At 41.0% G+C, this 14,603-nt stretch overlaps 1 protein-coding gene across 5 annotated transcripts in view; it reads left to right on the forward strand.

Moving 5' to 3' along the window:
• The window catches only part of SHLD1 (shieldin complex subunit 1), a 121,747-nt gene that overhangs the window by 5,505 nt on the left and 101,639 nt on the right, over positions 1–14,603 (forward strand). For 2 of the 5 annotated variants that reach the window (XM_081288654.1, XM_081288655.1), the window contains exon 2: positions 4,491–4,672. In XM_081288654.1, the coding sequence (XP_081144780.1) occupies positions 4,492–4,672 (181 nt within the window). In that variant the 5' untranslated portion in view covers position 4,491. Of the gene's footprint in view, positions 1–1,201; positions 1,387–3,287; positions 3,308–4,490; positions 4,673–14,603 lie in introns of those variants that run through there. The other 3 variants (XM_081288657.1, XM_081288658.1, XM_081288656.1) reach the window with 3 other exon arrangements.

Consider the following 14,603-nt stretch of genomic DNA (forward strand, 5'->3'; position numbering starts at 1 on the left):
AAGAAAGGGCTGAGCTGGGGTTTAGTTCAATGGTAGAACATTTGCCTAGCATGTGTAAGGCCCTGGGTTTGATACCCAGCCCCGGGGGTGGGGAGGGAGTTTTGGTCCAAGGATAATCATTGCATCCTTCTTGTTATCAGGCTGTTCAGACTACAGGAAGGGGCTCCTCTATCTCACTGCTTGCTTTTTCCTGTACATATACACTGCTTCCCAAACAATATATTTAGAAGAAGAAGATGCACAGATCTTATTTTGTAATTAAAAGTATTTACCTTTCAGCAGACTTTTCCTCCTCTTTTGGGGGGCCAGTGCCAGTTTGTTTTTATTTGGCTTTTTTGGCGGTGGGTGGGTACCAGGGATTGAATCAGAGGCACTTAATCACTGAGCCACATGCCCAGCCCTATTTTGTGTTTTATTTAGAGACTGGGTCTCACTGAGCACCTTAGTGCCTCACTGTTGTTGAGGCCAGATCTGAACTTGCAATCCTCCTGTCTCAGCCTCCCTGAACTGCTGGGATTACAAGTGGTTATATTATATATATATATATTATATGCCACTGAGCCTGGCTATATTTAGCTTTTAATGTAAGCGTTTTTAAAAGCAAAGAATATATATCACATCACTATGCTAATTGTTGCAGAAAGGATTCCTTTTCTTTCTCTTTACTTTTTGGCTCAGGGGCGCTTTACCACCAAGCTACTTTTATTTTTACTTTGAGATAGGGTCTTGCTAAATTGGGAAGGATTTTACTAAACTGCTGAGGCTGACCTTGAACTTGCTGTCCTCCTGCCTCAGCCCATCCCCCCCCCCCCAGAGTCACTGAGATTATAGGCATGTGCCACACTATGCCTGGCTGATTCCTTTTATTTCATCACACTCTCAGTTGATGGTTTACTCAAGGCAACTTTTTTTTTTAACCTTTTGGTTATATTTTTATCATTTTAAATTAAATTATTCTAATTTGTTATACACAATGACAGAATGCAATTCATTTCATATTACACATATAGAGCACAATTTTTCAAGTCACTGATTATACATACACTCAAGGCACCTTTGAAAGCAGGCAGGATATGCCAGTATCATTCAGTGACCTGTTTGTGCCCTTCTGGAAGTCCACAGAGCAGAGTGTTAGATAACTGGAGGAGAAGGGGAAGCCAAAGGTTCCTGACGCAGAGGTCTTTGCTGAAACTTCAGAGTTGGATGACTAATACAGCACGTGTGAATAGACAGGACGTTCTGGCTTCTTTGGGAACCTTGATCATTCCACTGGGTTCAGGAGAAATCAGCTGATATGTTGGCTCCCTCTCTAAGTGAAGGCATGTCCACAACAGCACATGACTGGGTGACAGACTGGGTGTCCGCAAACAAGAAGGATCTCCCCAGGTTTCAGTGGTGATTTGTTTCTGTATGCTTCCTGTCTTTGCTGTCACGTGGAGTTTAGGCTACAGCATTGGGGCTGTGCCTGCAAGCAGGGCTCATCCTAGTGTAGCTGTTTCTAAGTCTGGCTGTAAATGAGGGTAATAATAGAATTACTTGCCTTGTAGGTTTATTGCAGATGAAGCTCTTAGGACTATGGCTGGAATCTAATAAGCACTCAGTAAATGTCAAATACTCTTATTATGCTGCTCACTGTCGGGGCTGCCCCGAACAGGAGCTAAGCACCTCTTTAAGTCTGGAGTAAAGGGGTACATGCAATGCATATGGGTTTGCCCCTGCCCCGCAAGAGAGTTGCAGCTCTGGGGTGGGCGTTACCCAGTGAAATGGGCGTGACCTTCCAAGATGTCAGTCTGCTGACCTAAAGACATCCCGAAGCTAGACTCAACCCTCAGAAACCTGACCCCATGCCTTATTTGAGGTGGAATTTTCTTAAGTGTCTTCCGCTCAATAAAAAAGCTCAGAACCTGCTTCTCCCCTTTTTTTTTTCCTTGCCTGTCTTGCCCCTCTTGTGGGTGCTGTGGCTGAGGAACCATCATTGAACCCAAAGAAAAAGGTATTTTGTTTGTCTGTGTGATTATTTCGTGCCAGCCCAGTTCACCTGGAGTCACCCTGACTGATTTAGTCACGTGTCACGGCAGCTCACATTATTCTGAAATTGCTTCTTTTATTCAAACATGTCTTTGAGATCTTTTAAGTACTGATTAACAGCCCTGCCCCATGTCCCGTGTTGGGGACTGAACTCAGGGCTCATGCTAGGTGAATGTTCTGCCCTAGAGCTACTTCCCCAGGCCCTGATTATCATTTTTAATAGCAGTGTAATATTCCTCAATTGGACCACTGCATCCTCCCAGCCTGAACCTAATTCAGTTGATAATAAAACCAGCCACTGAAATTGTCTCTCCTCATTAACTCAGTTTCTCTTTAACCTCTCTGTTCATTCAGTTATTAAGTTCTATTTTATGATTGATTCTTTTTTTTTTCCGTACCAGGGATTGCACCCTGAGGTGCTTAACTACTAAGCCACATCAAGTTGCTTAAGGCCCCACTAAATTGCTGAGGCTGGCTTTGAACTTGTGATCCTCCTGCCTCAGCCTCCCAAGCTGCTTGGATTACAGGCTTCAATCACCACACCTGGCTTAAATGTATTCTTAATATCCCTCCTGTTCTTGACCTGTAGGGCTCTGACCTGGTTCACATGGTTTCTTCTCACCTGGTCTGTATAGGTGAATGATTTCCTATTACAAGACTGCCTGCTACCATAATTAAGCAGGCTTAAATCTCAATCCATCTGCTGTCCAGCTACCAAACATGAATATTATGACTACATAAATTCTCTGCATGATTCAAGAAAGCTGGTAGCATTCATAACACCTGGTACTGGACATAATAAAATTTATTGATGATAGCAGCTTATGGGGCACAGAGTAGCAAAGGTCCAGGATCTGCCCAGGCCTGTAGTTATTTTATAGAGAGGTAGACTGGGCTGGGTGCACTGCAGAGAGCCCTCTAGTAAGAATCCAATGCCCCACAAGTAAACATAGACTAGGAGTGGGATGGAACACAAGAAATGCTAAATACTGAATCCAACAATTCACCTTCAAAGCCTCAAGAGCTCAGAAAGTTTTTGTATTCTAGGTTGCTGGCTGACAGCAGCAAGGCCTTACTTCAATACCAGGAGGAGGAGGGCTCCATGACAATCCAGCTGAGACAACAGTGTTTGTCCCTACCCACTCCTTGTGTGATCAATACTTATCTCTCCCTTGAAACTCTCAATACCCCATGTCACATGTGGTTATCCACACTGGTTCTTTTTGAGTTTATGCTTGCTTCTGATCACAGCCATAGCCTGGACTGCCCCATGGTGGTGGTAAGTTCTTCCAGAAAGACTATGGCCCCCTTCTGGGCCTGCTCTGCCTTAACTCACTATGTTAACATAATAAGTCTCTGTGTTTGGATCACCCCAAACTATGAGCTCCTTGAGAGAAGTGCCTGTTAAATTCACCTTTTGTATCCTCCATGCTTGGCATCAAGCCTGATATGCTAACTAACTGACTGCATGTTTGAATAAGCCACAGGGGAGCATGCAAATTGCCTTCATGGCATTGCACTTCATTTGTAATATATCCTTCTGGACTTTTTGCCCCTAGCTTTACATCTCTTTCACACACACACACACACACACACACACACACACACACACACGCGATATTTTGTTTTATAAAATTCAGATCAAACTTTAAAACCTTTCCATATTTATTATATTATGAACATTTCTCCTCATCAAAGAATTCTTTTTTAAAAAATTTTAAGGGGGCTGGGGATGTGGCTCAAGCGGTAGCGCGCTCTCCTGGCATGCGTGCGATCCGGGTTCGATCCTCAGCACCACATACCAACAAAGATGTTGTGTCTGCCGAGAACTAAAAAATAAATATTAAAAAATTCTCTCTCTCTCTCTCTCTCTCTCTCTCTCTCTCTCTCTCTCCTCTCTCACTCTCTTTAAAAAAAATTTTTTTTAAGGTACTGGGGATTGAACCCAGGGGTGCTTTACCACTGAGCTATATCCCTAGCCCTTTTATATTTTATTTTGAGACAGGGTCTCACTAAGTTGCTTAGGGCCTGCCTAATTTGCTGGGGCTGGCTTTGAACTTGTGATCCTTCTGTTTCAGCTGTTCAAGCTGCTGGAATTATAGGCATGCCTCACTGCACCCAGCTATCAAATATTCTTGTGGCCCTTGAATCAGTCCTATATAGTATTTCAGTGGTGATGTGGTTTGTGATTGAACCTTTCCTATTTCCAAATATATAGCCTGTTTTCCAGCTGAAATGATTCATGGTGTCTTTTAGCTGAGAGTGTTTCTTTCCCATGATGACAAAAACATGGTAAACAAATGGTGGGTCTGAAGCAAAAACAAGGAAGACCATTAATAACAGGCGAAAAGAGATTATTCTGGTTTTACTGTTGTTTGACTTTAAGATTCTTCAAGCAATAGCTCTAATGAAGTCTTCTGCTATTAGTGCCTTTTGTGTTGAATTGTTATGTTTTTCCCCAGGATGATGGCAGCCCAGGAAGCCAGTCCAGGCAGCCACTCAGGAGGGAGTTGTGCTTTGGACTTACCATCAGCAAGCGACATAAGAGACTATGTGCTGCAGAGACCCAGCCAAGAGGCCAACAGCGAGGCTCTTAGTTCTGTGGAATGCCATTCTTTACCTTGCTCTTCTGATGTGGATCCAGGTAATAAGCACAATTTAAAACAAACTAACATAAAAACAATTTAGCAGATACACTGGTGTGTGATTGTTTCTCCTTCTTCCAGTAGTAGATCTCAGAGAAATGATTTATTGTCCTACGTAGAAAAACATCATAACCCAAGCAAAGCTGTTAGGGAGAGACTTCAAAGGACAGCCTCCCCAATGTAACAATAAGGAGTAGGTGTTTCCTGGAGTTCTTTTTAATCTTGGGTCCCTTTCTGATCTCCATCCAAATGCACTCAGAGACAAACACTTAGTTCAAGAGGGAGAGAGTAGAATTTTTTTTTTTTTTAATGTGTTACCGTTAGTAATACAGACTGTTATTCCTATAGTGAAGCATACTCTGGACTTAATCTTTTTTTGTGTATGTATGGTGCTGGGGATCGAACCCAGGGCCTCGTGAATAAAAACTAGGCAAGTTTTTACCACTGAGATACACACCCAGCTACTCTTGATTTTTTAAAAAATATGTATTTATTTTATTGTTTTTGAGATATACATGACAGTGGAGTATATTTTGAGCTACACTGTATTTGAATAACAACTTTTCTATAAGTTTCCCTGGTTCTGACTGAATTGTCAAAAAGTCTATTTTAAGCTTAACGATAATTCCCTAATGTAGCTAGTGACCATCTCTAATTGAAAGCTCATCTTTTACCCATTCATTATCCAACCCTGAAGGTCTGCAGACCTGCCAAGTTCAGCTTTGCTGCTTCTGCTATGTGACTTGGGGTATTTTTCTTGATTCCTCTGAGTTCACAGTCCTCTATAAAATGGTAATCAGAATGCTCGTGGAATAAGGTTTGACTCAAGGAATAATGTAAAGTACTTATCATGGTGTCTGCTGCATATGGGTGCTCATACTATGTTGTTTTTGTTATTGCTGTTATTAAGAAATCAAAATATATTATTTTTAATTAATTAGTTATTTCTGGTACTGGAGATTAAACCCAGGTATGCTCTACCACTGGGCCACTTCACTAGTTCTTTTTATTTTTTGAGTCAGGGTCTCACTAAATTGCTAAGGCTGGCCTCAAACTTGCAATTCTCCTGTTTCAACTCAGAAACTGCCTGAATTACAGGCATGTTCCATTGCACCTGGCTGAAATATCTATTTTTAAAGAGAATTCATTGGATATGAAGAAAATGTATGGCTTTTGTGATGAATTCATTGATGACAGTCACAAGGATATGTGTATTATTAGCTTTCTATTGCCATAGAAAAATACCTGAGTTAATCAATGATAAAGAGAAAAGGGTTAACTCATGGTTTTAGAGGGTTTAAAGGTTCCAGTTCACGATTGGGTGCACCTATTGCTTTTAAGCCTCTAGTGAGTGGTTGGGGAGCATAGTATATCAGGATGGGAGTATGTGACAGGTTATGCTCACCTCATAACCAGATAGTGAAAGAGAGAAAAGAAGGAAGAGGCTGGGGTCCTACTGTCCTCAGGGCATGCCCTCTATGACCTAAAGACCTCTTACTACGCCTGACTTCCTAAGGTTTCCATCATCTCCCCGCAGCACCAAGCTGGGACCAAGCCTTTATTTACCACACGGGCCTTTGAGGGCTATTTAAGATCCAAACTATAGCACATGTGTTGTCATTTTCTTGAAGTATTCTATGAAAAGAATTTTAAACTCCCTTGTGATTCTATTCTGATATAGAGTAATCAGGATCAGTAAGCCTCCTATTTAATTTAATTCCTGATCAAGAATTGGCTTCATCTTATTTCCTTTAACCTTCTCTCTTCCTCCTCCTGTACTACTGTTTCTACTTTAAGCCTCTAAAACTGATTTTGTTAATCATCTCTGATAACAGTTTTTCCTACAAGTTAATGGATGTAATTGAACAGACTTTAGAAATGTTGGCCTATTGAAATACTTCAGGGCAATGACTCTATTCCATATAAAGTACTGCATAACCTTTATGCTTAGCCTCCATAAAGTACCAGGTTTTATGGTTTGGTGATGAGGTGTCCCCCAAAACTCCTGTTAATGCAGGAATGAGGTGACATGATCAGATTGGGAGAGCTATAACCTAATCTGTTTCATTGTAGCTTGAACAGATTGGGTAGTAATGTAGGCAGGTGGGGTGTGGCCAGAGGAGGTGGGTCACTGGGGTTGGGCCTTGGAAGGGTACATCTTCCTTGTGGCCCTTTCTCTCCCTCTCTCTGTTTCATGAGCTGTGCAGTTTTCCTCTGCTGGCTCTTCCCACATGAGGTGCTGTCTCACCTTGGGCCCACAGCAATGGAGTCATCTGAATATGGGCTAAGATTTCTTGAAATCCTGAGCCCCAAACACACTTTTCCTCTTCCAAGTTGTTCTTGTTGGGTGTTTTGGTCACAGCATTGCAAAATCTGATAACAACATCTCCTGTCTTTTAAAAAATACCCATCCTTGACCCTAAATCTCTCTCTAGTTATAGTCTTGTTTCTTTGTTCTCTGTAGACTCTCAAAAGATCTTATCTATGCCTGCAGTCTCCAATTCCTCTCCTCCCAATTCCTTCCTAAACCCTCCAGCCTTGCTTTTATCCTAAGTCTTCTACAGAAATAGCTCTTGTCAGGGTCACCATTGATCTCCACATTTTAAAATTCTTTGGTCACATTTTAGGCCTTACCCTTTCAATATATTAGCAGGGCTTATGCAGTTGACTTTTTCCTTCTTTGAGTTTTTTCTTCTTGTCTCCTGGTTTTCTTAATACTTTTCTGGTTGTTTCCAGTCTCCTTTGCCAATTTCTTCTTTCTTATCTCTCCAGCATTTAATGATGGAAAACCCCAGGCTGAGACCTCAGAGCGCTCCTCTTGTTAGCATCACTCACTCCCTAAGGGATCTTATCCAAGCTGGGGTCCTTAGATGCCCTTGGTACCTTGCTCCATTCTGAATTCCTGTCTCCAGCTTAGACATTTAGACCGTCTGCAAACTTGATTCTTCATCTTGTTCTACTTAGACTAATTAAATCTGCATATCCTAAACCAAATTAATAATTCAACTGCCTCCTTCCTAACCCCTTCTGAACACACATACATATTCACCTGCTCAGAAAAGGATTTTCATCCTTCTTTAAGCTTAGCCATAAAACCTAGGAGTTAACATAACTTCTACTTCTTTTTTCCTCTTAACTCTCACATCCTATTCTATTCTACCATTAAAATAAATCTAGAATCTAAACAGCCTTTGCCCTCTCCACTTTTTAAAAAAAAATTATTTATTTATTCTAATTAGATATATATGACAGCAGAATGCATTTTATTCATTATATACAATTGCAGCACAACTTTTCATTTCTCTGGTTGTACCTGATGTAGCGTCACACCATATGTGCAGTTATACATGTACCTAGGGTAATGATGTCTATCTCATTCCACCATCTTTCCTGCTGCTATGCCTCTCCCCCAACTTTGCCTAATCACAGTTCCTTGAACTTGTGATCCTCCTGCCTCAGCCTTCTTACCTGCTAAAATTATAGACTTGTGCTGCCATACCCAGCACAAGCTCTTCTTTATATACATATATATGTGTGTGTGTGTGTGTGTATGTCAGATCATGTTAGTCCTCAATACAAAACCCCTGTAGCTTCTCATCTAATTCAGAGCAAAAGCGTCTTAGATCACCTTTCCCCACCACTGACCCTCCTTCCTGGTTGTATTTTCTATAGCACTTACTACCATTGCACCCTATATATTTGATTATTAACTTATTTGTTTGTCTCTTCCCATTAGGATATAAATTCCAGAATAGCAGATACTCAATAAATACTTATATGAGGAATAAATAAGAAAATTTTAACTGCTATTATTATATCATTAAGAGATAGGCCTAGGTGGGTGCAGTGGTACATGTCTGTAATCCCAGCAATTTGCAAGGGTGAGAAAAGGGGATCACAAGTTCGAGGCCAGCCTGAGCAATTTAGTGAGGCCCTAAGCAATTTATCAAAACTGGGGATGGGGATGTCACTTAGTGGTAGAGCACCCCTGGCTTCAATCCCCAGTACCACCAAAAAGAGAGAGAGAGAGAGAGACAGACAGACAGACATAACAGGTATACAGATTTAGTGCTGAAGTTGTTCACAGCAAAAAGTTTCCATTCTTTTCAACCCCTTTACATAGTTTAGGGCTGGTGTGGATAACTTAGGGAAGTTTCGTGTAGAATGAAAGAGAATCATATGCAGCACTGAATTACGTGAAGCCTGACAGTCCCCTAGTATGATCTGTGTTAGAAGAGGAGGTTATCAGGTTTTCTCTACCTCCTAGAAGTCAAGACACGTGGCTGCAGTAGATATGAAACAGAACTGTGAGCCATTTTAACATGGACAGAGTGAGTCATGAAGCATGCTGCCATAGTATAAACTCTATACCACTTTGTCAACATAGAAAACTTATGTAATGTATGCTCCACAAATAGGTGAGTCACTCTGCCTACGTCCTTTGGAGTCCTGGTTCTTACTTTCCTTCTCCCTGCTTGGGCCTTCTCCCCAGCTCTAGGTGGCCAGTGCCTTCATGTGTCTCTTATTAAAGTTTCTCAATAAAGTTAGAAACTTATTCAGAATAGAATAAAAAGGACTGACTATGGCTTCAAGTGCTAGCTTTTCCAGGCATGTGTTTATTGATGAGTATCTAACCTTAACCTAAAAGAATGGTTAGATTTCAGGAATCAAGAGTCAGATAGAAGACATAGTTGCAGAGAATGGCCTTTCTGGTGTCTTCAAAAGGCCTTCTATATTTTCCACCCCACATATTCTCACTCTTCTCTCTCTGCCTATCCTCCAACTTGATCTTTCAAGGTGGGATCATTCTTGAGTAGCTGGGATTACAGGGGTACACTACTATGTCTGATTAGGTAGGATCATTCTACTTCACTGATCATCTAAGCAGAGGTGATCTCTATTCTGAACAGCATATTTAGTATAGTTTTTTTTTTTTTTTGTACTAGGTATTGAACCCAGGGTATTTTACCACTGAGCTACATCTCCAGACCTATTTATTTGTACCAGGGATTGAACCCAGGAGGGCTTAATCACTGAGCCTCCTATTCAACCATATTTTAATTTTTTTTTTTTTTAAATTTAGAGACAGGGTCTCACTAAGTTGCTTAGGGCCTCACTAAGTTGATGAGATTGGCTTTGAACTTGTGATCCTCCTGCCTCAGCAAGGAAGATTTTATATATAATAATTTTCTATGCATTCTAGACACTGGATGTTTTAGAGTCCATTAACAATTATCACTTTCAGTTATTGAGAACCTGCTACCTCTAAGTAGTAAGTAGTTTTGTATTTCCAACTCAGTGCTACATATTTGATAAACCCAAGGGCACTTAACCTCTGAGCCACATCCCAGCCCATTTTTATTTTTTGTCGAGACAGGGTCTTGCTAAGTTGCTTAGGGCCTCACTAAGTTGCCAAGGCTGGCTTTGAACTTGGTAAGCCTCCTGCCTCAGTTTCCTCAGGTGCTGGGATGTCAGGTGTGTGCCACCACGCCCTGCACCTTTTTTTTTTTTTTTTTTAGTTTTTAGTTTTTGGTGGACACAACATCTTTATTTTATTTTTATGTGGTGCTGAGGATCAAACCCAGCACCCGGTGCATGCTAGGCGAGCACTTTACCGCTTGAGCCACCTCCCCAGCCCATCCCTACACCCTTTTAAAATTCTTATTATAGACCTACTAAGTGGGAATCATCCACCTTTTGTAAATGAGAAAACAGGCTTGGAGATGCTAGGAAGCTTGTCCAGTGTCATTAAATAGTTGACAGAGGTGGGTGAATGCAGAGGCAGTATTTTTACTTTTTGGTACTGGGATTGAACACAAGGGTGCTTTACCACTGAGCTACATTCCAACCCTCTTTATTTTTTATTTTGAGACAGGGTCTCACTGAGTTGCTAAGGATCTCACTAAGTTGTTGAGGCTGGCCTCAATGAGCCTCCTGAGTCTCTGGGATTACAGATGTGTGTTATGGTGCCTGTCTGGGGCAGAGTTTTTTTTTTTTTTTTTTAAGAGAGAGTGAGAGAGGAGAGAGAGAGAGAGAGAGAGAGAGAGAGAGAGAGAAAGAGAGAGAGAATTTTTAATATTTATTTATTTTTTTTAGTTCTCGGCGGACACAACATCTTTGTTGGTATGTGGTGCTGAGGATCGAACCCGGGCCGCACGCATGCCAGGCGAGCGCGCTACCGCTTGAGCCACATCCCCAGCCCTGGGGCAGAGTTTTAAATTACATTTTTGTTGGGAAAAAAATTACATCTCTAACTTTGGGGATGACCAAAGGGATGGTACAACTAAGATAAGGAACTGCTGAAAATTTTAGGCAAGTTTTATTAGCTTGATAGAGCAAATAACTCATTTGGGATTAGGAGGAATTAGTTAAGTTTTTGATATATTTTATTCAGACTTCATACTTAAAAACAATTTTGATTTTGTTGTACATTCTGCCATTCTCTATTAGTTTTGGGTATTATGCCATTTGTTACTCATAGGTGTGATTACTAGGTGTGTTAAAAAAAAAAAGAAAAAACAGACTAGCTCACTCAGCTTTCTCAGAACTAAGTAAAGATGGCATTTTTCAGTCATGATGGGAGTCAGCCATTAGAATCAAATGGAAGACCAGCCACTCCGTTTATTTAATAATATCATCTCTAATAATAATTTATCCTATGCAGAAATACATATGCTCAGGTTTATCTACCCCAAGGGGAACTTTGTGTACATAGCATGGGGACATTAATTTTTGTCCTAGAGCTTCTGTCTACAAAGTTAGTACTGTCTTAAAGACTGTCTGCAAAGGTCATCACTGGAAAGGAAAGATCACCACTGTTAATATGACCATTACCAAGCAATGAACTTGAGATGGACAACCCTGAAATATATGAGGGTGGTCACTGTTCCAATAGCTCAGTCTGATTTACTTAGATCTGACAATTTGCCATCTCTAGTTTCTCAAAATTGCATAAGGGCCTGGGTTTTTCATTTGACATTTGCACTCACAGTCTACTTTCTCTCCCATCACTGCATGTTCGTTGGTAGTCGTAATTACGTGTTCTCTCCCCTGCAGCTCCTCAACAGACTTTTGCCAACATTTTAACCTTGCTCTGACAACTCTGACTCTTGTCTGCTCAGAGGCATGCCAATCTTTATTTACATTGATCTCCAGTGGTGTTCTGATGGCTACTGTTCTATCTCAGATTCTTAACACATTCAGGTTCCCAGGCCAATCTGATATCCTTGGTTTATTTATTTGCTGTTATGTGTTGTTATGAAATTAATCATTCAAGGATTGGTGAATACCAAAGCTTACAGTTGGATACTCATTCATAGTAACTCTGCATTGGTCTGTACCTACCCTGGTACTCACTCAGTGAGGCATACTCTTGGCTACATTTGTGTTGCCTGTGCTTGGCTCTAAATAGAGTTGACTGTCTCAAGAATTGGCAGAGTATGGCAGATAGCTTACAGTGGAATGGGGGTGGGTCTAAGAATGAACCTAGTGTGTGACTCTCCCAGCTACTAGGTGAAATATGGGCCAGGAATCCACTATTAAAATTCATCCAGGTCATCCCAGTTGTCAGAATCTCCAGTCACAAACCAGACACACAGTTGGCAATAGAGTGAGGTGGTCAGGTGAAGTAGCCTATTGACCATAGAGTATAGCCCTGAAACAGGTAAGCTATCAAGAGAGCACTCAGAAACCCAGGCAAGTGGCAGATGGTATGCAGGTGGATTATCAGTGGGTAGTAGGGGCCCACTTTCAGGGTTGGAGTTGGTGTCACAGATTCTAATCTCTGGAGAGTAGTAGGCAAGAGAAGAGTAGCCTCAGCTTTATGAGGTGGCAGGGACACTGCAAAAGCTTAGTTACAGTAATTTGGACCCAGGCTTAAGCCTCATTTTGGTAAAGAATTTCCTGTTTCATCTCTAGCTGTAGCATTCCTCTACCTTGCTTTTCTCAGCCATGCTTTGTGAAGAGGCTGCCTGCACTTTTTAAATTTTTGGTGCTAGAGATTGAACCCAGGGTCTTGTGCACGCTAAGCATGTGCTGTTCCCCTGAGCTACACTCCCAGTTCTACTCCTTTCTGCTTCTTCATCTTATGATTGCTCCTCTTGCCCGGGCACATGCCCTCCACCCCATCTACCCACTGGACTAAACCTGCTCTTAGGAGCCAAATTTAATGGACATTTCCCTGTCCTTATCTTATGTGTCCAACTACCATGTCACTGTTCATGCCCTGGAGGAGGCTATTAGTGGTAAGAAACATGAGTCTTAAGAGCACTTTCCAAGAAACTAATGGGTTGATAAGATTCCCAGGCTATTAGTCAGAAAAACCTCAAAAGTCTTGATCATTTCACTCTGGTCTGCAAAGGCGTAAGGCTGGGCTGTGAGATGTCTTAGTAAACATATATCCTTCTGAAGTTATGAGGCAGCCACATCTCATGAAGCACTGGTGGAGGAAATGACTTTTCACTGGAGCCAGGCACCGGATTATGAAACTCCTCCCAGTTGCCCTTCTTGGTGAGATAAGGCAGAAGACCCACTGTTGCCAAAAAAAAAAAAAAAAAAAAAAAAAAGTCTTCCTGGGATACTGCTTTCATTGCATTCCGTGTTTAAATCACTTTTGAGATGTGTGTACTGCTTCTTAACTGCCAGTTCCAATCAAAATTTCTCTGCCTCATTTTCAGGACTCATTATAATCTGGTGTCCAGGTATTTATTAAAAATATTTAACTGCTGATATAACAGTTTTGCAGTATTTTAGCAACTGGCAGGTGTGTGTAGGTGCATGTAAGCTGCATATGGGCCCCTGGAGGTATCTAACTTCTAACTAACACAGGCCCAATACTCTTGCTTTAAAGCTGAGCCAAACTTCATTGTCTTTGTTCCTCTCCTTGGAATGTGCCCTCTTTTCCCTGATCAACTCTAATCTACTCCAGAGTCTACTGAATTGGATCCGTCAATTAGTTCTAAGACTAGATGGACTTGAACTCCCTGTTAGGTATGTGTTCCCTTTCTCCATTGCTGCTGGACTCCAGGGAAGCGGAGAGTATACAGAATGGGAATAGCCCAATTAAGCCACAGATACTATTGGTTAAAGTGACCGCAGAAGCAAGGTCACAAAGGTTTCCTGGGAGCACAGTCCTGTTTATACTGCTGTGGCTTCATAAGCTCCTGGTGGCTTCTGTGGCATAGCTTATCAGGGCCTGTGGAACCTTTGTCCTGCAGAGCACCCAAGGTGAATTCTAATACAGGACAAACAGTTTCTCTGAAGTTGTTGTTTAGACATTGCAATACGGATATAGGAAATCTCAACCCTTTCCTTAAACGTGAACTTCTGTCTAAGAACAGTGTTGGGGAAATTAGTTGAATGTGTGCAGCAGATTTGAATGTTAAACACAATAAGTCTTTGATGATTAAAGGCCCTAGCTGGTGGGCGGCTATAAGTTTAAAGTAAATAGTGGTTTAATGTCCCTTTGTTCTTTTTTTTTTTTTTTTTTTGAATTTGTCAACATCCCAGTCTTCAAAAGCTCTTTATAACCTCTATCTTTAGATATTTCATCTAGGGCATTTAATATTTAAAAATGAATAAATATAATTCATATGGTTTCTCTTTGTAATTCTATAAAACTCTATTCCTGTATAAAAGCAATTATAAGCTCTTAAGAGTCAAAAACTTAGTCTAGAAGTTTTCTAATAATTACAATATTCTGGCTATGTTTTTGCTGTTTTTAAGTAGGAATCAGGGTATATTTTGGACATGTAAGTAATGTTAAAGGCATCTTTTTATAGATATATGCAGTGATATCCAATCTAGTAGCTAATGATCCAGCATCTTCTACACTGGACCCAACATGCAATGAAGAAAGGCAAGAGCAGGACAGTAATCATTAAGCCAATTCTTTGAGACATGACTGAACTTAAAACTGAGTATTTCCTATCA

This window comes from Spermophilus citellus, assembly GCF_964194105.1.
Source record: "Spermophilus citellus genome assembly, chromosome: 4".
Lineage (NCBI taxonomy): Eukaryota > Metazoa > Chordata > Mammalia > Rodentia > Sciuridae > Spermophilus > Spermophilus citellus.